At 53.0% G+C, this 22,490-nt stretch overlaps 6 protein-coding genes across 6 annotated transcripts; 1 reads left to right on the top strand and 5 right to left on the bottom strand.

Moving 5' to 3' along the window:
* Positions 1-2,939: 2,939 nt before the first annotated feature.
* Positions 2,940-4,142, bottom strand: Z520_11102 (uncharacterized protein; the record flags this gene model as incomplete). The annotated part of the gene is made up of 1 exon (XM_016781592.1): positions 2,940-4,142. The coding sequence occupies one exon, from the start codon at positions 4,140-4,142 to the stop codon at positions 2,940-2,942; it is 1,203 nt and encodes a 400-aa protein (XP_016627370.1).
* A 1,582-nt stretch (positions 4,143-5,724) lies between these two features.
* On the bottom strand, positions 5,725-8,268 carry Z520_11101 (uncharacterized protein; the record flags this gene model as incomplete). The annotated part of the gene is made up of 5 exons (XM_016781591.1): positions 5,725-7,080; positions 7,133-7,355; positions 7,412-7,681; positions 7,755-7,977; positions 8,031-8,268. The coding sequence occupies 5 exons, from the start codon at positions 8,266-8,268 to the stop codon at positions 5,725-5,727; spliced, it is 2,310 nt and encodes a 769-aa protein (XP_016627369.1).
* A 1,056-nt stretch (positions 8,269-9,324) lies between these two features.
* Positions 9,325-9,510, bottom strand: Z520_11100 (uncharacterized protein; the record flags this gene model as incomplete). Its single annotated transcript, XM_016781590.1, has 1 exon — positions 9,325-9,510. One exon carries the CDS (start codon positions 9,508-9,510, stop codon positions 9,325-9,327), a length of 186 nt encoding a protein of 61 aa, XP_016627368.1.
* A 178-nt stretch (positions 9,511-9,688) lies between these two features.
* Z520_11099 (uncharacterized protein) lies at positions 9,689-11,734 on the top strand (the record flags this gene model as incomplete). Its single annotated transcript, XM_016781589.1, has 6 exons — positions 9,689-9,870; positions 9,991-10,372; positions 10,423-10,875; positions 10,931-11,220; positions 11,274-11,470; positions 11,526-11,734. The coding sequence occupies 6 exons, from the start codon at positions 9,689-9,691 to the stop codon at positions 11,732-11,734; spliced, it is 1,713 nt and encodes a 570-aa protein (XP_016627367.1).
* Positions 11,735-12,005: 271 nt separating this feature from the next.
* Positions 12,006-13,580, bottom strand: Z520_11098 (uncharacterized protein; the record flags this gene model as incomplete). Its single annotated transcript, XM_016781588.1, has 1 exon — positions 12,006-13,580. One exon carries the CDS (start codon positions 13,578-13,580, stop codon positions 12,006-12,008), a length of 1,575 nt encoding a protein of 524 aa, XP_016627366.1.
* Positions 13,581-17,131: 3,551 nt separating this feature from the next.
* On the bottom strand, positions 17,132-17,443 carry Z520_11097 (uncharacterized protein; the record flags this gene model as incomplete). The annotated part of the gene is made up of 2 exons (XM_016781587.1): positions 17,132-17,324; positions 17,376-17,443. The coding sequence occupies 2 exons, from the start codon at positions 17,441-17,443 to the stop codon at positions 17,132-17,134; spliced, it is 261 nt and encodes an 86-aa protein (XP_016627365.1).
* Positions 17,444-22,490: the final 5,047 nt, after the last annotated feature.

The following is a 22,490-nucleotide window of genomic DNA, read 5'->3' as shown; positions in this document are numbered from 1 at the left end:
AACGCTGTAGGCGCAAACCGTACGCATGACCTTACACATCTGCACCCCGCCATTCAGCAATGGCGAATACGAGATTCACGTTGCACAACGGACATTCTGGAGACTACGCAAAGATTGGCAATTCTGACCGACTTCGCCCTTCGATTTTCCGAGTTTGGCGCTTCGACCAAATCCAGGCACGCCGCCCACAACCCCCACTGATTTCCATGGTCACATGGACATTTCCGTGTGGGCGGGTGTGACCTGACGCCATCTTTGGGACCGGACAACTTCTTGTTCCTGCATCATGCTGTGCGTCGTCGCACGGATCGCCTCAGCTGCAAGAATCATGCCATGCAAGTCATTTGGCAAAGTTTGGTGATGACGGAGTCTGGACCATCCCGGTGGGATGGTTGCAGCAGCGTTAGACTCTGTCAAGGAAGTTCTCTTCCCATCGGGAATCCGACTGGTCAGCCCCAAACTACATGCTTCTGATCTGTCAACAAATGGTAACCCTGAATTCTGTGGCGGCGATGGGCATCGTCGACCCTTGCCTACTGTCCTGCTGCTGAAGGGCCACCCCCAAATGGCCTTTTCGCCACCCAACCTCATCCAGCTTTGATCTTCAGCAGCGGCTCCTGACAAGTCGAAATTTTCCTCTAGTGCGATTGAATTTGTTGGCCGTTTATCCTGCAGGGGGTTCAAACTGGTGGGGGGTACCAACAAGACGCGACTCACCAGAACCTAGATTCTAGTCAACAACCCAGCAGTAGCGGACCACATGGTCTGTACCGGCGGTGCTGGGGGTCTGCCCCCCCTTGTACCGAGTACTGCTTGTGTGAGTCCTGTCCGAGCCCAGATCGCGCGGGGCTGTTACGTGGTGTTGTTGTATTCTCCTTGTGGTGGCTTGTCCCACACCTGTCCGGGGCCTTCCTTTCACGGCACGGTCAAACGGGCGCCATCGCTTAAATCGTTGTTCTCCTTGCTCAGAACATTGAATGAGGCTGCCCCGACGATTGTTCAGGGCTCTAATTTTAGTCTGGCTGTCGTACTAACGTACCACAGTTGCTTTACGTGTCATCCCATCTTGTACCCAGAGCGCTCGACGCCTTTCCTCAAAACCGAGTGAAGGCAGGACCCGATACTCCAGAGGCGTTTTGAGATCTCTTTGCCAGGCGAAGGTACACAGTTACACTTGCTCGGTTTCGTCTACACCCTATGGAGAGTGGAGAGACGTTTTCTTGCGCAAGGGTACTCTCCCAGAATGCCTGGCAATTGGGCTCAACTTCTTCCTCGAGTCGAGAACTCGATGGGATTGTACTTACTTCTGTTTCAGTGATGACAAAGAGAGTATCACTATATAGGCTGCATTACTGACGTTTTTCACAGCTAACCCATCTCATATTACCCTGCAACACGAGCTCTACACGCCCATCCTGCTTTCTTCGCTCATTAGTCGACCACAGTCTGATTCCTCCACTTCAACTCGACGTTATCTCTCAGCTTCATTGGAGACAACTGAATGGAACCACCTTTTGGTCCACTATAAGCCGCAGACTATAAAAGTTCATCGCTGGCTACCTGATGGGACGACGTTGGAATCAGGAAAGAGAAGGAACACATCGAGCTGTTGCACATAACGGGCCTTTGTTGAAAGCGCGCAAGGTTCATACCATGCGTTATTCCTCTATTCATTCTCAAAACTCTCTCTACAACTACCAGTCGTCTCAAGTTGTCCATCTCTAGCTGTGACCGCACCACAAGGGCACGTTTCCTCTGGATTGGCAGGTGTCACCATGCTCTTTAGCTTGTCATCCCCATCGGCCCTGGCTCTCTACTACTTCAGAGTCGGCAAGGTGCGAAGTTGAGGTCATTGAACACGCTCCATTTACGGATAGCAGTACATGGGGCTCAATTGGCCCACAGATGCCCCTTCAAGCACGAGGAGATTAAGATCTCTATGACTGAGCTGTCCAGCCTGGCTAAAACTGCCATCTAGGTTACTCCCGCTACCACGCCGTGCCGCCGCTATTCGGATCGCAAGCGCGCCCTTTTGAAGCTAGAGAACTCTATAGGAGTGTCCTCGTACTCGGAGCAAATTCAGCGACTGTAAAGAGCGTGGAACTTATGGGAGGCTAAATCTGAAGAACAGTTACACAAACCAATTGGCAGTGCTCAGTGGTCGAACCAAGCCTGACAACTGTGAAGGATGGTTACCAGCCGACAACACCTGGAACCATTTTTGCCATCCAACCTTCTTTTGAGTCCCCTCCCCCTGTTGATGGCCAGCTGTTGGACCTACACTGTGAGAGACATTGTGCAGAGGATTGTCGATTCCATCTTCCTCTCATTGCGTGGGGTGACGGGTTCTGCGGTTCGAGCGGCTTCTCTGGAAACGAGGTCTCGACGTGGTGATGCCTCTTGGGACCATTTCTCAAGACCCCAAGATTACCTGTTAAGATTACCTGTTGGCGCGTCACCGTCCGCCGACGGCGATCACACTTTAACGCCTTAAAGCAAGCCATTGGCCACAACGAGCCGCAGGTGAGATGTAGACGCGCAACAATGTCAAACTGTCGTCGCGGGCGTCGACCTTGGGATCCCCAGTTGCCAGGCTCAAGGACAGGTCTGCTTCGACGGGGGGGACAGCAAACCGAGCCCCCAATCTGCCGTCACGGTCTCAATCAGAGGACATGTGTGTTTTGTGTCTATGTATGGTCGGTCAAGTGGGCCAGGTCGACCAAGTACAATACCTACCTATACAAGGATTCAGGGATTTTCTCGTCATGCGCCCACGCCGCAAGGGATCACGGCTATAATACAATATTATATTACTCTATGTGCTACAGCGTCAGCTCCTCCATTGATGAATATTACGTTTATGTATCAAGATCAAGTGACGAGAATAGGAAGGCCCAACATGCCAGAGCACGGGATTTTGCCTCATCATCTCTCAGACCCTACCTGCCCTTCCAACTCACGCTCTCCCCAAACCTGACGTCGAACTCGACGCCCCCAAACACACCGATGGCGGGATACAAGTCTCCCTCGCCCATGAGGCCATCGACGCCTTCGTCGCGCAGGTCGCGTTCTTCGTCAATATCCCAGCCCCAGCGCTGGTCGTCCGCCCTGCCGTCTCTGGTGACGAAGGCTCGCGTCTTTACCCTGCCCGTTTCTGCGCTTCCTCTTCCTCCTCCTCCTCCTCCTCCCCCGTCCTGGCGACGAGGAGGCCCCTCCTGCTGCGTGGAGAAATGCATGCCCACACCCACGACCTGGCCTTCCGTGAACGCCGGGACGAAATCCCGCCCGCCCCAGGGATCGTTGACGAATCTCCGGCCGTCGTCGCCGTGCACGCCGACGCTGGCACGGTGCCACCCGGGCAAGCGCCACGGCGGGTATGGTTTGGCGGCGAAGCCGATTGCGATGCCCGAGTTGGCGTTGAGGATGCGGCGGATGGCCAGCTCAAAGTATATCGTCTTGGGTTCCGCTGTGCGTAGCGGGTTGTCCACACGGGCGAAATACAAGGGGATCGAGGCCAGGATGATGGCGTCCTGTTGGTGTTTGCTCGTCGCGACGTGCCATGTCGTGGGACTCGTCTGCCGGAACGTCGTCATGTGCTTTCTCAGCGGCAAGGGCGGGGGTTCCAGCGTGATGTGGCCCGCGTTGGCCAGGAGGTGGATCTCGTGGCTCGGCGTGCTGGGCGTGTACACGGGGTGTTTTGCACACCACTCGTGCGCGCGCGCCGCCGAGTCGTACGACGCGTTGTTCGTCGGCGAGTAGTCCTGCGGTAGTGGCGGAGGGGGCGGGAGGAGTGCTGTGTCGGGAATCACGGTCCAATCGTGATAAGGGGGCGGGTTATCGGGCTTTGGATCTGGGAGGTGGGAAGGCGGCGGACCAGGCGGTGGGGGGAACTCTTCATTACTGTGTGAGCTTGCAGGGACACGACGGTGCGATGGCGGCGGGCCGGAAGGGGGCTCAAAGGTCTCTTCTGTCCCTTGGCCCTGTTGGTGATGCGATGGGGGTGGCCCTGGCGGAGGAGCATAGTGTTCTTCCCCTCGGCGTTGCGTTTGGCGAGATCCTCCTTCGTTATGGAGGTCGTTGGTCCCGGAAGGATTCTCCGTCCCGACGTCGATTTTGCCCTTCAGAGACTTGAAGAGGCCCATGGCGGGCCCGCGGCGCGGAAGTAGCTGGCGATGGTCGTTGACACGTAAATGTCGAAACCGGTAATAGGATTGAGGAATTAGCGAGGAGTCCACAACACTCCTGTATAGGATCTTGTCGTCGCTCTTTTTGCCTGTCGCGAGACACAGCCACTCACACTCAGGTCCTGTACCAAATATCAGGCCAGGGAACAATCTGACCACCTAATACCCCTTCCTCATACGAAAAAAAGGACACTAGGGCTGTGGTAGAGTGCGAAGTCGCGGGACGACAACACTGTTTGATGGCAGATGCGGTATCTAGTCTGGTCCTTTTTGCTTTGTCTTTGGTGTTTGTAACACACCATGCAATACAAGGCTGCTAGAGATGTAGTCGGATCCAATCCACTGTAGTTCCGATAATGGTCACCCAACCTACCTTGTCGGTCGGATTGAGACTCGCGAGCTGGTACAAGCCCACACGCAAATCAGGACCGGTGGTCGAACGAACCAATGACGGTTCAAGCCCTTGTGCCGGTCTTCTGCCACCACCCTCCTCTGCAAGGAAGGGCGGCGTCCAAAGAGTTCGGCTGGCTCTGAGAGAGAGGAAGGAGGGGGCCTTCGGAGACTGAACAGAGACAAAGTGATTGGGTGGCGAGTGATGATAGAAGTAGGTTTTGAGAGACAAGAAACTTTGATTAGTTTGGTCGCTTTGTTTGGCAATTGGGAAGTGGTTGGAATAGGTAGGTCGCTTAGGCACGGTTCCAGAGCCTCGCTTGGCGTGAAATGTGAGAGATAGGAGGAGACTCCGGTTCGCAATGGACCCGGTACTTTGACGCCGGAAGGGGAGTTGATGGACAAGGCGAAGGGAGGGCCGTCGTGGCTGCAGGAACTGGCTAGAGTGAAGTGAGTGACTTGAGTGGACTCGTTGTTCTTCTGGTCGTGGAATCCTGTAATCCTGTGGTTTGGTGTCGGTTGCCCCGCTTCGAACTCGGGGTTCGGAGCCTATGGAACAAACGAGGAAAAGGACAGAGGAAAGGATGACAAGACTGATCCAAGTGGTCGACACTGCAAAGGTTGCGGTTGATGGAGGGCTAAATGACTCGGTCGAGTTCTTGACGGTGGTGGAGGAAGTCGTGATGCTGGATGTGGTACAGTGCCAGGTTTACCACAGACGCGGGGTAAGACAGCGCATTGGCATGTGATGATGCTCCCAACCTTGGAACTGTAGCTTACTCGCGAATACGGTGCCCCTAGCCTGCTTGTAGTTACCTAGTTACGAGTCAAGGAGTATCCCTGGTTAGGCCCTTGAAGCACTCAGGCCCCTAGATGCCGGTAGCCTACATACCAGTTACGACTCAATGTACCTAGGTACCCTGGCAATCTGGATACCTACCTATGTACAAGGTAGGTATTGAGGTTGACAGTACTCGATGGCCCCTCCTTCTAGTTAGCTACCTCGTCAGTAGTCAAGACCAAAACATCCTTCAGTGCCCTCAAGCATGTGCAATCCAACGCACGCACCTAGGTAGGCATCATCGATCTATCGCGGATATGCAGCTTCCAGTCTCCCTCGTTCCGTCCTTTCCGGCATCCTTTTCATCCCTCACCCACTGGCCGGCCTCTGTGGCCATTGATCAAGTGTCACTGGACTGCCGGTCAAGGTGAAGTTCACCGTCGCCTGGGTCGGCACATCCACCAGCAATCCATAGTCGCCAGGATACAGGATCTGGTTTCCATTTTGATCTCGCCGCGCAAGACTGCCTAGCGTCAAATTCAGCGCTGCCGTCTGCGATGAGCCCCCAGTGATGTTGAACAGTCTCTGGTATGCAACCAGTTCCTTGATGGGATGTGGCGCGGGCCCATTCTGGCTGCTGATGAAGCCTAATGTGACAAAGTCTGACACCACTTTGCCCGTGTTGGTGACGTTGACCTCGAATGTGCTGAAGGGACACAGGTCGAGGTATTTGTATGTCGAGCGGTTGCAACTAGACACCAGCTTGGAGATATTAAAACTTGATTGCTGAGGTTCAGCCGCCGATAGACTGAAGTTGGTGTAATGCAGCCCATACCCGAACGGAAGAACAGCATTGTCGTACCACTTGTACGTCCGTCCAGGATTGCCCGACGATGCGTTGGGCCTCAGGTTCATGTCCGTCATCGCAACCTGTTCAACGTAGTTGGCAGGGTATTGCGTGACTGGAAGTCTTCCTGCCGGCGCTACCTTGCCCGTGAGGATGTTGACGACGGCATCACCTCCAGCCATGCCTGGATACCCGCCCCACATAATGGCCGAGATGTTGGGGTTATTCAGGAATGGAGTGTCGTCGAGCTGATCACCAAACTGGAGCAGAATGACAGGCTTGCCCATGGCCGTGACCTGGTTTATCAAATCGATCTTTCCCGGGGCCCAGCTGATCTCGTACCGGTCCAAGCTCTCGCTCTCGTCGCTATCATTGATGCCGTCTGCGATGACCACGATGTCGCCCTCTTCAGCAGCCGAGATCAGGTCATCCCAGTTGTCTGTGGTAGGGAAGTTGATGCTGCTTTGGCTGCTGGTGTAAAGAACGTTGACGTGAGGCAATTGCTGCAAAGAATAGAGTGGCGCATGAAGGAATGGTGCTTGGCCGTAGTAGTTCCCTTGGAGCTGCGTCGTCACATTTGCCCATTCGCCGAACAGAGCAATGGTGGTGTTCTTGTTTGTTGGCAAAGACAACGGCAGTATGCCGTCATTCTTCAGGAGTACAATGCCTTCCTCAGCCGCCTTCAATGCCAGGGCTTCGGAGGCCGGGGTCGACACATTCTGCCAGCCAAGGGAGCGATACGGAGTGGCAGATGCCGGATCAAAATACCCCAGGCGTATCAAGGAAGAGTAAAGACGGGTCAGGGTCTGGTCGAGAAGGCTTTCATTGAACAGCCCCATTTCATACGCCACAGGAAGGTGCGTCTGGTAGTATGTACCCTAGGACAACGTCAGCACTATTCCGCGTGTTATGTTGGGACGAGTGACCTACGCAGTTGAGATCAGTTCCTGCTTTCAAGGCGTCGGCGACAGCTTGCTCTCGGGATGTTGTATAGTCGTGCGGCATGTAGATATTCTGGATCGCATCGCAATCCGAGGTCACATACTGGCCCTCTCCCGTCCAATTCCAGTGTTCTCTTAAGATGGTTTGAAGAATGTACGGATCGGCGCAGGTAGGCACGCCGTTCAAGGCGTTATAAGAGCACATGATGGAGCTATGGTATGTAAGTTGGTTGGCTGCCAAAGGTTGAGCATGGTATATCTCACTCACCCAACGTTGGCGTCTCTTGCACAGGTTTGGAAGGGCTGCATGTAATACTCGGCCAGGTCTTGGGTGTTAACTTGAGCGTCGAAGTTATATCGGTCTGATGTTTCCCAGTTCTCCAGGTCGTATGCCACGAAATGCTTGCAAGTGGCTACCACCTTTTTGATCGCTGGATCATGACCGCCCTGAAGACCATTGATCAGGGAAGCAACGTAGGACTTGAGATGGAAAGGATCTTCTCCAGGAGTCTCCTGGCCCCGGCCCCAACGCGGATCCCTAACACATCATAGGTCAGAACAGAGCTCCGGGCACTTGGGGATGTATAGACTTGGACAGCAATCCTACTCACTTGTATGGGTTGATATTGGGTGTCCAGTAGTCCAGTCCACTTCTGTTGGCATTGTTGAAGGCGCGTGCTTCGGTGCTGACAACGGTCGCAACAGCATGAATCAACGCATCATCAAACGCAGCCGACATCAGGATAGGTTGTGGGAAGGAGGTCGCATAAGACCACTCTCCATTTTGGCTGAAGGTCACACCAGGAGAACTTGCCACGCCGTGTAATGCTTCCTCTGATTCTTAATGAGTACGATGAGCAAAACTCCAAGCCTCTGGGTAAACTCACGCCACCATTGATAGCTGTGAAGTCCCAAACGCGGCACCCCTGGGGAAGTGTTGCCTGTCAGGTTGAACTTCTCGTCCAGAGTCATGGCTCCAATGAGCGCCCGAGCTCTGTCTGCCACTGAGGCAGATGTATCACAGACAGTGTTGTTTGCAAGAGGTCCATGGACACAATCCGGGAACAAATCTGCTGCCGCCGGGACAGCCAGCAGCGCAAACAGACCAAGCATAGTAGCTGCCATGATTTCAATACCCTTTGCGCTGAGAAGTTGCAAAGAACGCTGTCACAGCGGATAAAAAGAAAAGGACATTCACGGTCTCCCTCCTGAACTATAAGGCCATTTGTTTTCACCCACCTTGTACCTCCTGAGCCCCTCCCATTCTCCGCAAGATCTGTCAAGAAGTCAATGAGGAATTAGCCATCATGGAGAATTCATCCTTGAGCAACACAGGTCGTGCAGCGACGATCATGCCAGTATTCAATTACCGGCAGGGAGCGACCAAGGGACGCATGTCGTTGCCGATGCCTATGACTGCACAGACAAAGTATCTCTGCCATTCCTTCTGGTGCCTTCGCGCTCCGTGAACCAGAGAACTTCACACCGCTAAGCATTTTGTGGCGTATTTTGAGCTAGAAAGGGCTGAAGGCCGGTGGCGGGTGTATGACGGGCATCACGGCAGTATCCCCTAGCTCCAGCACCGACGGGTATATCGTCACCACTCTGCACCTCGGTGTTTTCCTGGAGCCGTTCTTCTCTCAGTTGCTTTCGAGCTGGATTGGTTTTGGATAAAAGGGCAAAGGCACACAAAGCAGAAGAGAGGGGAAAGGGCATGTTTGCCTGCCCGTCAAACCACCGGGCCATTCAGCTGCAGCAATTTCATAATTGCGGTTAATTAGGCTAAATGCCAGCTGCGACTGTGGAGGTGGAGGGCGTACAATCTGTGGAGGGCTGGGGACTCTCGGCCTCTCGTGATCAAACCCGCCTTCGTGGGGCCAGGCAGAGTGCCGTCTTCTCAAGGTTTGACCTCATCATTCCATGGAACATTCGACGGCTGGGGGATCGTTTTTATCCAGACATCCATACGAGCGTCCCGCCAATGGCAACAGACCAGAACCTTTCTGTCCAGGACGCGGGATAGAAAATGGTGGTCTGACATTGAGTCTAGGAGCCATGTTCCGTTGCCCAGTGACACCCGAAGCATTGTGTTCGTCGGGTCGAGATCGCAGACCGACGCAGATCAACCTCGTCAGACAGATGCGGAGCCTGGTGGTTGCGATGGCGTTTTTGAAACGGATGTTAGCTGCCGATCCTCAAGGGATATTCCTTGATCTGGCCTTGTTGGTGCTTAGCCCAGCCGTGCAATGCTTCGCTGGGCTTTCTGCCGATTGCAGTTCCACTAGCCAGGATATCCCGCCCTCTTCCAATGAAAACGCCATCAGTGCGCATGATCGAAGTGAACGTTACATAGTCCATGACCGCCATGTGTGTTCTCCAGGATTTGATTTAGCCTGAAGACGGAAGACGGCACACGAGGTGATCAGCTGTCGATGATATACAAGACGAAACGACACGCCTATCTTGTAGTCTGTCTCCAGTCTCCAGTCCTCAATCGCACCTACTCCAAGATATCTCCTGCTGCCGTCGTTGTACAGTCGCAAACATGGTTCACGCAGGAAAGACCTCTCAATTCACTGATGCTGCTCTCCAGCAACGTATGGCGCTGGCCGGCAAGGCTGGCCCGCAGGCACTGATCAGGAACTTCCGTGTCTTTCTGATCGCCTGCTTTGCTTGCATTGGTGGTCTCCTTTACGGTTACAATCAGGGTGTTTTCAGCGGTGTCCTGTAAGTCACCACAAACTCCTTTTTGAGATTGTTTTTCCACACAAGACGAGGCCCAGAACTTGTCTCTTTCTTCGGCTATGATGTCCGGTGCTTGGGTGCAAATGGCTGACCGAATAACAGGACCATGAACTCCTTCAATAGACACATGGGAGACTACACCACCAACCAGTCCAAGAAAGGATGGCTCACCTCAATCCTCGAACTGGGCGCCTGGACAGGCACTTTGTACTCCGGGTTCCTCGCCGAGATCATCTCCAGGAAATATGCCATCGTGGTGAACACTTGCGTTTTCATCGTTGGTGTTGTGGTGCAATGCACAGCTGTCCAGGCTGGACATTCAGCGATCCTTGGAGGCCGATTTGTCGTCGGTATGGGTGTCGGCTCGTTGTCCATGATCGTGCCCATGTATGTTGCTGAATGCGCGCCTCCTGAGCTTCGAGGTCTGCTCATTGGAGTGCAACAATTCGCCATCGAATTCGGCATCATGGTCAGCTTCTGGATTGTAAGTGAATCTCCATGAGAACAATCCTGCTTCAACTGACTCTTTTTCAGGACTATGGCACCAACTATATTGGAGGAACAGGCAACAGCCAATCTGAGGCGGCATGGCTCGTGCCTTTGGCCCTTCAACTCTTCCCTGCCCTGATCCTACTTGTCGGAATGATCTGGATGCCGTTTACACCCAGATGGTTGGTCCACCACGGACGCGAAGAGGAAGCACGTCGGACATTGGCAACTTTGCGATCTCTGCCCATCGATCATCAACTCATTGACTTGGAGTTCCTCGAGATCAAAGCCCAGTCCATGTTCGAGAAACGGACAGTCGAGGCAAACTTCCCTCATCTAGCAGAGATGACATGGACCAACACTATCAAGCTGCAATTCGTCGCCATTGCGTCTCTGTTCAAGACAATGCCTATGTTCCGCCGAGTGATTGTCGCGACGGTGACCATGTTCTTCCAGCAATGGACCGGAATCAATGCCGTGCTTTACTATGCTCCTCAGGTGCGTGACACTGGCGCTGAATTAATTGTCCGCAAGATACTGACAAGCACCTTAGATTTTCGGCTCTCTCGGGCTGTCATCCAACACTACTTCACTTCTCGCAACAGGTGTGGTTGGTATTGCCATGTTTTTGGCAACCATCCCAGCCATTCTCTACATCGATAGAATTGGAAGAAGACCTGCCTTGGCTCTTGGTGCCCTTGGAATGGGCCTTTGCCACTTCATCATCGCAATCATCTTCGCGAAGAATCAGCATCAATGGCCCACTCATCATGCTGCTGGTTGGGCTGCTATCGTCATGGTGTGGCTCTTCGTCATCCACTTCGGTTGGTCCTGGGGTCCATGGTAAGTCTGACCAGAAATACTGTTTCTTTTACACAAGTTGACGAGTATTGCAGTGCTTGGATCGTCGTCGCTGAGGTCTGGCCTCTTTCTGCACGCCCGTACGGCATCGCGCTTGGAGCTTCATCTAACTGGATGAACAACTTCATTGTCGGTCAAGTCACCCCAGACATGATTACCGGCATTAAATATGGGACTTTCATCCTCTTTGGCTTGCTGATCACCATCGGCGCTGGCTTTATCTGGTTCTTCGGTAAAGAAAATCCATAAGCTACCCTCTTCAAACTAGTTACTGACGCATTTGGCAGTTCCCGAGACCAAGCAGCTCAGTCTTGAGGAGATGGATCTCGTTTTCGGATCTAGCGGTGTTGCCGTTGCTGATCAGGAGCGCATGGCTCAGATCAACGCTGAGATTGGTCTCACTCGTCGCCTCAGTGCACTCCAAGGAATCGACCATAGCAGTGACGAGAAGGTTTCCGAGGTCAAGGAGTCGACAGCCGAGACAAAGGTTGTGTAAGCACCCACATTTGGGGGTCAGTAGTTACATCTGCTGTTGAGAGAGTCGAGGGGGTTTCCAGACCTTTGGTTGACAGACTTTGTGAATGCCGGTAAACGAGTCTGCTAGGTTGACAACGTAGTTGAATATCCTTCCGACATAATCTACAGGGAAGAACCTGCGTAAGGACATGATTCTTGTGCATGCGATCCGCGAACTTCCGAGTATTTTATCCGCCGCAGATGGCCAGTGGTTTGTTTGCGCAAAGCCACTCCGGAAGCTGGTCTTGTAATCATATGGCGTCAAGATCTCGTGGTCGATGTTGTAAGACTGGGATTCTGACCGTCTCCGGGATTTGTGTGGATGAGTGAAGCTTGATTTGGCTTTTGTCATCGCTATGCACACCTTGCATTTGTGTTCGAGCCCTCTCCTCTTCTTCCGTAACGAACTTTTCCGCAAAGGCCGCCAACGTGTCACTGTCACAAATCCCTTCCCGCCTCTTGATAATCTTCAGCAGATACAAAGACTTCTGTCGAATATCTGGTTCTCGGCATCTTGTTGCTGCCATGTAGAGATGTGGGACGATTCCAAGGTTCATGGAAATGACAGGCTCTGTACGATAAACTGATGTTGAGGTAGAAGCGGCGCGGGTGCCATCTTGGCAAGTGGTTCCAAGATGTTTAGATGTTTTTCTCGGTCTGGTGTCTTGTAGCATCGCATGCACTATCTCCTCTGAAACCATGAGCAGCTCCCTAAACTTGTGCGTCAATAGGTCGAAGACCATCTCGTTGTGCTCCATGCATGAGCTTAGAATGATATCTAGGGCAATGCTCGACGCCCTGAGGGTAAGGCCCGCGATGTCGTAGCTTCGTTTCCTTTGTAACATGCGTTGAAAAGCCATTACCCACTCGTTGAAGTGCTGTCGAAGTACTTGGTATCGACCATCGAGATCCTGGAGATATGCGCTGGGCGAATCACACTTCTTTTTCGCAGCTTGGACATCGCGCGCAAAGTGCAATATCTGGTAGCGACACATTTCGAAGGATGCCCGAGCCTCGTCAGTATCACCGAAAGTGGTAGGGATGGGAGTGACTGAGGTTATCGCAAAAGCCGGAGGCGCTTGGAATCCATCCTTCCCAAACTCCATGACCTGAGTGTCTAGCCTCAAGTACATCTGGACTAGTAGATGTCTCGGCAGGTAGTGTTCTGGGGTGTTCTCAGAGCGACGAGCCAGCTCTGCTAATATTCTCATGCCAGAGTATATGTGGCTCAGTGAAGAGGCAAAATGTTTTCGGAGGATCTCAATGCAGGCGAAAAGGACTGACACGGTCAACGCAACGTCGACCGCCCGAGCTGATTTGCTTGTATCGAGCCTAACCACATGGTGCATGGCTCTACCGTAGTGCTGCATGGCAAATGCAAGTAGAGAAGGATCTGCGGAGGGCGAAGGACATAAGAAGAGTTCGTGTAGCCCGCCAATGGCTATCACTGCGTGCTTGATAGCGTCTTCATGATGGGCCGTGTTCAGCACGAACCGAGACCACAGCTCAGGACGGAAATGACCAGCTAATTCACCGGCTGTTCGATTCCGGAAGAAGTTGAAAGACCGCTTTTCTCTCCAATCCATGTCTGGAAGAGATGTCATTGTGTAGAGGGGTTCCGGGACATAGACAACGAAAGCCTGGCCCTTTCTGCTCGGCTTTGCGCTCTTGACCAGATCGACATAGCCCTTGCATTCTCTTTTGCTTCGTATGCATCTCTGGCAACTGGGCTTCCCTTCGTCGCACTTTAGGTGACGCCTTTTGCAAGTAATACAACCGCTGCGGACCTTGCTGCCTCCAATCCGAGCCAACTTTGGCGTAGCCATGGCGGAGCGCTGATTCAATGCTCCTGAAAACGCCGAGGTTCAAGCGCGAGGCTGACTGAACATGATGACGGAGGAGGACGTGGTGGTTCTGCACGCCAGATATGAGGACGGGAAACCCCATGCTTGAGATTTCCACCGGAACAATGATATCCTTCTTATACTGTCAGATGATAGCGACCTGCCCCGTGTCTCGAGCATCCATTCCCTCCGAGACAAGCGGTAATCCCAAGGCCTGTCTTGTCCTCTGGTTGTATACCAACCGTTCTCAGCCTCACCGGTGACTTCTCGGCGTACCGGTCCGATGCTCCACGTGTTGTGATGTAGATCAAATGTCCATACTATGGCGGAGAGCGGAATTAATGGAGGAGGATGTGTAATGGGCGGGTTGCTCGTGTTAGCTTGATTCGGTTGGTATGTTACGAGTCAACCTTCAGCTTTGGGACGGCTTGGTGGATGGTGGAGTCCGTGGTCACGAATCGACCACACGCCCAAGCAGTGACAAAGGCCATTGCTTGTTAGCAGATCTCCCAGAAAGGGAATATTTGCTCGAGGTCTCACACATGTTCCACTCAACATACGCGTCCCGCTTCATAACTCGCTTCGCTGAACTCCACGATGCCGCCATTGTGAAGGTGGGTGAGTCCGTGCTCCGGCCAGCCTTGCCGTTGGAGGTGTAATTAGCGAGCGCGACACGGCGATAGGGCCGAAAGGATGTCTCCTGAAGGGGCCAACGGGCGAGTCAGTTGGGTTAGACGGGCCTGTAGCAGATGGTTGAAAGATAAGGCCAGCCTCTTAAGGCGAATGTGGGGGACGAAATCTGTCCACAAAAGGCCCGAAGCTGATGACAAGTTGAACAACTAAGCCACCATGTTAGGATCAGTGGGGCCTGTCGAGTTCGTATATCTGCATCGTATTTTACATTTGGCCACTGTTCTTATGGAGCTCGCTCTCGATTGACTTTCTTGGACTCTCTCCCGACACAATAGCTTAAAAGCTCTTTCGTACGAAGGCGGATGAAAGTTCAGTCAGAGGTATACCAAGGTATCAGATACTGCCGGAACGAAATGGGGGCTGGCACAATTTTCTCATCCATCTTTGACGTGAATGTACCTTGACCGCTGTACCACAGGCAAGGAAAGCACGTCCTTGCGGCCGGTAGGATTACTCAGTCATTATAATGGGAAGACATTGTTTTGATCCTCAAGCCTTCAGCCTGTCAACATCGAGGTCGGACTGGCACAAGAGAGTCTTCTTGCTAATCTTCCTCAGGTCGAAGCTGACAGACCATCGAGATCGATAAGTCAGTCCTTGAATGACCCTTAATTGAACACTTGCGATTCCATTTGTCTCGTCATCGCACATGATATTCGCAATAACTTGTTCCAAAATGGCGGCTCATCTCAGTCGCTACTTTTGGACGGGGCGAGTTATGAAGATGCTGTCCCTGAATAGCGAGATGGCGACCTCCTTTTTGTCCTAGGGTAATCCCTTTCAAAAGACCACCAGAACCTATGAAGCCTGTCTCGGGCCTGAGCACCTCAGTTCAAAGACCAAGAGGGATGACTTCGTCTTGAGGAAGGTCCCTAGCCCACCGCCCTCGGAAGAGTCTCACAAAGACGATCCGGCGCTATCTGAGGGGATGCCAATCGACCCTGCCCTATTCGATCTTGACGGAGATACTCTCATTCTTTCCACAGCCGATGAATTGAATGAGGTGGACCCTGATATCGACTCGAAAGCCGCCCTCTTCAGCTCCCGTCATGAGTGTCTTCAATGGTCGCGGAGGACAACATGATGCGCGTTGGGGAGGCGAGCAGGCAATGCCGTCGAAATCAATTTCCGAGTTCCACGGTTGACGCCCCAAAGCGCCTTTTGAATCCTCGTCATAAGAACGGATTGGATTTATCACTCGCTTTAACTGGGTCCTGGATGTGAACACGAAGGTCAGGCATCCCTTGCACCCTTTGGCGCCACCAGGAAACTTCGAAGGGAAGACAACAACATTGATAGCCAGCTGAATTCCTCGGCGTCAGCGAGACCGATGAAAAAGTCAAGAATGCGTCTCGCCTAGCACACGTTCATTTCCGAGCGGACGAGGAGGCACACAGACCATCGATCCAAGGCAGTGGTAAGGAATCCGTGCACTTCGCGCAGTCCAAACAAAGGAAAAGACTCGGATGGTCTAGAGTCGCGATGCCCTGTGCGCGGACTCGATCTCGCCAATGTGGCCAGACTTCCGACCCTTTCGACACCGGACTGCCATTTTCTCAGCGTCGCGCAATGCCATAATGACCACAGTTGTCTCCATCATCTGAGAAAAGCAACACATCCACTCTGGAAGGGACGCAGCTCAGGCCGTGCGGGCAACATTCTCTGCTTGAATGCGCGGCCGTTGCGACAGACAACGAACGACTTGTTCTCCACCCGTCGACCTTCGCAATGACTCGGATTCCAAGAATTGCATGCTGAAAGGCAGTGCCACTATTCACGAAGATTGAGGAAGGAAGGACACGGCCTCACTCCCAAGCAAGAACCACAGGACAACATCTATGCTCCCGGCCTTGACCAGGCGACGATGGCCGAGACAAATCGACAGCAGGTAACACAGAGGGTCACAGCGGTGGTGTCGTTCGTGTTCTTGTAGAGTGGAAAATTGTGTGAGCCTCGCGGGTGTACGACGTCAATGCGCGGTCAAGGCTCATGAGAGAGGATGGAATCGCAATGACAGTGGCAGTCATATTGTGAACTCAATGCAAGAGATAGTGATGGCATAGGTGAGGGCATTTATCATGGCAAAACGCGACATCGAGAGCTTGCTGACAGAATCAGGGAGGGAAACCAAGCTAGAGGTAGAGACAGAGTCAGAAGATAGTGCAGTTGATCCATTCTACACTCGAAAATATGCCAACGCCACGGCTGAACGGGAGCCTCTCGCCTCGACCAGAGGTAGCGTCATGCCACCAACGTCCCATTCTTTCGCCCCTTTGCTGCCTGAGGGACTATAACAATGCTGAGCGACTGAATCGCCCAGACTGATCCGGTCCAATTACCTCCTCACTTCCTACCAGCGTTGGTAGGATAAACGAGTGAACTCCACAAAGCCTTGCGCCAATGAACGCCGTAAAGCGTAGCCTGTAGAACTTGTTGTACAAGAATGGGAGGGCACCTGCTAATGATCAAAATGCATGGGGGATTCTCTTCTGGCCTCCCCTGCTGCTGCTGCTGCTGCTGCTGCTGCTGCTGATAATGATGATAATGGTGATGATAATCAATTCTACTTTTTCTGCGTTTGGTGCTTCGCCAGCTTGGTAAAATGGGCGTGGGTATCATAAAAGACATGTGGAGTGATTGACACAACAAGAACTCGTCCACCCGTAAGTCTCTCCATATCTCTTGCGTGTACTGAGAATGTCGAGGCCTAATGATTCTTCCGTTGCTTTTTCTTCCATTCGATTGCCATGCTTGCAATGAAAAGACCAGACATGCTTCGTTTCGTTGGCCAACAACGTCAAGGAGAAATAAACAGATAAGGGTGTCGTAACGGTCGTTGTTCATCGTTTGCCCTTCTTCTTGCTGCTGGTGCTTGTACTTCGGCCGAGATTATCTCTCGACATGGTTCTCGTCAAGCCGCCGATGTAGTCCTGCAGGAAGCGGTTCTCAGTCTCGAGCTTGTCGTGGTCGTTCTTGACCTCATCGATTTTTTCCGCCAGAGCGGCCAGCGAAGATTGCAAGTTTCGCGCTTGCCTACAATCTCAGTTAGTACTTGAAGCACTGCTTGGGAGCGTTGTCTCCTACTCTTTCAGAGTCTCGCGTAACCCACGCTCTATTCGCTCAATGTCTTCACTGTTGCGTCGTGGACTCATTGCTCTTGCGTCGTCCGGGGGATACTGGGGCCTCTCCCGTTGAACGACGTCTCGACCTTTTGGTACGATGATTGTATTGGATCTCTGCCTATCTCCCAGTCGAGGTCTTTCCATCCGCGTCCTTCGAGAGACTGGCCGAGGCGAGGAGGGTTGCGGGAAGTCTGATTCAGAGGAAGATGAAGAAGCACTGGAAAGCGGAGGAGATATAGAAGGGCGGCGTGCTATATCTGCTGGTTCGTGCCCAGTCATAGAGACTGGATAAGGGAACGGCGCCGTAGCCGTGGACGATGATGATGGGGAGCTTTGCATCTGGCGCCGGCCAGTCTTGAAGTATTTGTTGTCGACTCTCTAGTCGTCCCGCTTGTTTTCCCAATCTTGCTTGACCGACGTTCTGGATTTGCCGAATGACGCATTGGCCTTGTGTGCAATTCAAGACGAGCGCACTGACCTAGGTCCAGCGCCAGTCCTAAGGTGTTTTGAGCATCCAGAGCCGTAGCACCCGCTCAGGTGGTATGATCCAGAGATACAGTGGTTTGGGCTGGAAGGGGAAGGCTGTGTAGAGGGTTTTGGGCCAGCAGGTCAACCCCAAGGCTGCACGGGTGGGTTGACAAGTATTTGGGACCTTGGGGGAGAGGGAGGGCACGGGTTGCCGCAGAGGGAGGGGACGATTGCAGGTTTACCGGGTCGCAGCCAGGGTCGGCGAAGTGAGCTCGGCGGAAGTAGGCTGGAGTGGACGATGATTGTCGTGGATGGTTGGAGGGTGGATAGGATGATCGTCAGAGGGCAAAGCTAGGGAGCGAAATGGCCTCCCTGTTGCCCAAGAGCGGAACCTGAAAAGTCAAACGTGTAGGAGCTGAGCGGGCGAGTGTCGTGTCAAGCTGGGTAGAGAGCTGCAGTCAGTCCTGAGGCGGTAGGAATCTCTTTCCTACGAGCAAAGCGGCTGAGTGGTGAGGATCTTACGGTTTGTGGATCTGGGTAAGTTGTCCCACGGATCGCTGGGCAAGTTACGTCGTGACCTTGGGTCTTTGGTGGACCGTGGCGGGTTGATCAACAGCAGCGTTGCCTCCTGGGAGTCAGAGATTGCCAGCCTTCGAGTGGGTTGTTTGGGATTGGATGAGACGCTGGGTGCTTGGATTGCTTTTTGTCCGGCAGAGGGGTTTCACAAAGGAAGGCGAGGATGAGACTTGCTGTGTGTTTCACTCGCTCCTCAGTGGTGGCAGGAGTGTGCTTTTTTCTATATCACGAATCCATCGGCGAGGGTTCGGGGTAGGGGCAGTGTTACAGCAAGCGTCAAGATAGAAGCAAGCGATGGCGGCCACGAGGTGGTGGCGAGCAAAGGCGTCACGATCAAAGGCAAATAATGATGATGGGCGGATGGCAACCTTCGGCTTGCGGGAAATGAATGGCGCAAGGCTGTCTATCTAGGCAAGTACCTAATAGGCACCCAGGGGCCCTGGCACCACCGACAGGGACTCGTTCCAGTTAAAGAAGAGAGACCCTTTGGGGGTCGGAGGCAACGAAAAATGGCGAACGGATAGTCGGGAATCGTGCCGTCTAAGGCAAGCGAAAGATGGAGAACAGCCAAGAGGAATGGGACGGAAGGCGGGCCCAGGCAGCCGCTTGGGTGTCGCTTGTGTAAGGGGAAGCCTCTTAAATGATTGTTACTAAGGGTGGCTAAGGGTGGCTAAGGATGGACCGCTAGGTAGGTGTGCCTCCCTGCAGTTTCACTGGGGTTAACTGGGGGTCCACTGGGCCACTTACAGAGTAGCAGCTGCACCGGCGTGCAAAAAGTCCTGCAGCTTGACGTCGCTGATCACTCATTCTCACTTCTCGATCGACATCATATCTCCCAACCGAAGTCGCCATCGGTCGATATCGTGCCGACATTCAAGTTTCACTTACTCCATTGCAACAGCCAGCAGGCCATCTTCCTTATCGCAGTCGACCCTCGAGACGCTTTCAAGAGGCAGCACATGAGGAGCAAACCCAAACAATTCAGAGTCTCTCTTAGGCTTCGAAACCATGGCAGTCCCAGGGCCTAGCCTTGACGACTAATCCTGAAAGACGAGTTGACCTGCAACCACCTGGCTCTGCCAGTTCCTCGACGCGTTGAATCTCAGACTTCCGGCGAGTCACCGAGTGGGTCAGGTGGTGGGTTGGAATGGTAGCATATCAATATACGTGAAAGATCGACGTCCTCACTCTGCTCTTGCCGGTTGAATCACCGCTGGAGATTCGGACATTTTCAAGCCTGGCCTGAACTCGGCCTATGGCGTTGCCCCAGAGTCGCCTGAAGAACGGATGTCAAGCACATTCCATGCATAACAACCAATGTTCGTGCGAGTCTAATGACCCGCAAGACCTCCGTCGTGTCAGTCCGCCAATTACTTTTTGAGAGTTCTCATGACACCTTGAGAGAAGCAGGGAATGGGCGCGTCGTGTGGCTTGGTACAAGGATATCAAAAATCATTACAGACGAGATGGCGAGCGCTAACGACCCGGAAATCTTTTGCGACCCATAATAGGTACTCGACGCACGATAGGCCTTCTCGCACGGTCTCGGGTGCACTCTGTCAACACGAGCCTCCCTCCGATGCAGGGTCCGCGTTGACTATGGGGGACAGAGTCCCTGCATCGACCAGAGATATAAGAAGGGTCCTTCCCCGGCGTTCACATGTGGTGGTCACAAAAACGACGGTCGGCCATGATGCTGTAGACCAACTACCTAGGTACAATCGAGTGACAGATGGTTCTGGTGGCATCACCCTGGGTGACACGGACCTGTTTGCTAGGCTTGCCCCAGGCAGCGAAGGACCCAACTATCTGTTCGTTATGACGAATTCTCTTGCAGGGCAAAAGCCACCAAGCCTGAGGGAGCACAACGACGTCATCCATCACGGGGGGCGCATTGCTTTTTCGGACCAGGGATCAACCCCTAATAGTCCGCGGTGTTTCACCAGGGTCACCGAGCCTCATTCCTGATTGATCCCCCATATGCGAAAAGACCACATCTCACGGCTTCATTTGGCAAGATCATCGACCTCAGGGATTGAGGATGCTCCCGCGCGGCAGCATCTTTCAGCTCTCCGCGTTCCCAACGGTATTGTGCGACAGCAAGGGGCTCCTTTACGGAGACGGCGCTCTGGCATGGCAATGGCATGCACTCTACTCGGTTCTTTAATGGATGGGTCTGAAAGGTCCACTATGTAGGTACACGTCGGTGATGCACCGGCGGTCTTGCAAATCCTCAGCCTTTGCTATTTGCGGGTTTTCCCAGGAGGAGGAAGATCATCTCCTAAACTACAGGCGACATCCATTTGTTCCGGAAAACTTCCATCCACACATCCAACGTCCTGTTGGTAGTCACCGGCATATTTACTGTGTTGTCACTCTGAAAAGTTACACCCATCCCTGTCCAACCCTTCAGGATGCTTCTTTTGGTCTTTTATGCCCAGTACCCCACAAATCGGCACACGGTATGGAGCAAGAGCAGTGCTAAGCCTGCGAACGACATCCTGTTTATCATAAGCTAGAGCAGGTAAGGTCTGAGCTCTTGCCACAGCAAAGGCACTTGACTCGAGCCCAAATGGTGGTCAGCGTGTCAATCTCAGTTTCGGAGTGAGGCTGGGGATTCCCACCTGTTCGCTGAAGGTTGGCGGGCCGCGTCGAAAAACTATGTTCGCTGTCAAATCCGCAAGTTTTTGACATTAATCATGGAGAATTCCATTGTCGCCATCGTCACCTCGATCCAACAGACGAGCACCTAGGGTCATGTTCGCTGCCATGCCTCTTAAGGCACTGGCACATCGACGTAATGTCTCAGTCGTAAAGAGGAAAATTCGCCAATGGTGTCGCCAATGGTACTGTATTGCCCTGAGCATCGAGTTGGCAATGTGACTATACCGGTTTCCTCGCATGCTCCACTTCTGCCCAGATATTCTCAAGCTCACCGTCATGCGGACGAGAAAGTGTCGAATGAGGTACTGGTCAACCCATGATTGGTATGGCACCTGCCTGCGAGGAGGAGCGGTCAGTGTGCAGGAATAACCTCCACTTCTAAGTCGCCTATAAGAAGTCGAGATGAAACTGCCCCCTTCTGTTGTGGCCTTGTGGCCCTGTAGCTCACAATCAAGATCTCACGATCGTCTCTCTCGACTTGGAGTAAAAGGTTATCATTCGGCACTATTGGGGGCCTGCCAGATACTGCGTGAATGGCTTTGAAGCGATTTTACCATTTCCTTTCAGCAACTTTCCGGCCGTCGTTATGGCGTTGGGATCTCAAATTCTTAGGAGTGCGATAGAAAACCATGCCAGGAAGGCCAGGATTATCTCCGAGCACTTAGTACTCACCGTGGTTGGGGCGGACGTGACCCAAAGTTCCTTTTATGCTTGAGGAGGTAAGTGTCAGTTGCGGTTGGGAAAATAGGTTGTGATTTTGTGTGTAAGTGTATTCGAGCCTGTTGACGTCGTGGTGCATCACCCCAGGCACCCAGTGCCAGGGTGCCTTCGAACTCCTTTGACTAAGAATTGTATCAAGCCCGGAATCAGTGCCAACAAGGTCACAGCCTGTGCGCTACCCATAGAAACCCATGGGAAGGCTGAGGCGGGAGAAGAGCAGGTTCCAATTGTGGCTGCCAGTCCCAATGGACAGTCATGATGGTTTCGAGAACTCAGCAAAGCGAGTGATAGTGCATCGTGCACCTAGAAACCTACAGCCCCTCGATGCTGGACTCTCCGAGATGCAGTTGATGGCGTGATTGGTAGAGACTTCGAGGTGTTTAGCTTCGTTTAAGCGAAGTTCTTGTGTCGGCCCGATCAAGAAAGAATCTTATTGTCTGACGAGGTGGGATTTTCTGACACGGTGGAAGAGATTGTCGCAAAGACGTGGATTCTGGGTCGGTCCGATATCCTGTCAGACAAAATCTCACTTGCTCATGGCAGAGACCGGAGCAAACACCGACAGTCAGCGCCCCCTCCTTCGGTGGCTTTTGCCGCCTTCAATTCCATCGTCAGGCCAAAGACCTTCCTCAATCCATCAACTTGGAAA

The sequence above is a fragment of the Fonsecaea multimorphosa genome (assembly GCF_000836435.1).
Source record: "Fonsecaea multimorphosa CBS 102226 unplaced genomic scaffold supercont1.35, whole genome shotgun sequence".
Lineage (NCBI taxonomy): Eukaryota > Fungi > Ascomycota > Eurotiomycetes > Chaetothyriales > Herpotrichiellaceae > Fonsecaea > Fonsecaea multimorphosa.
This window is presented reverse-complemented; position numbering and strand designations above follow the sequence as displayed.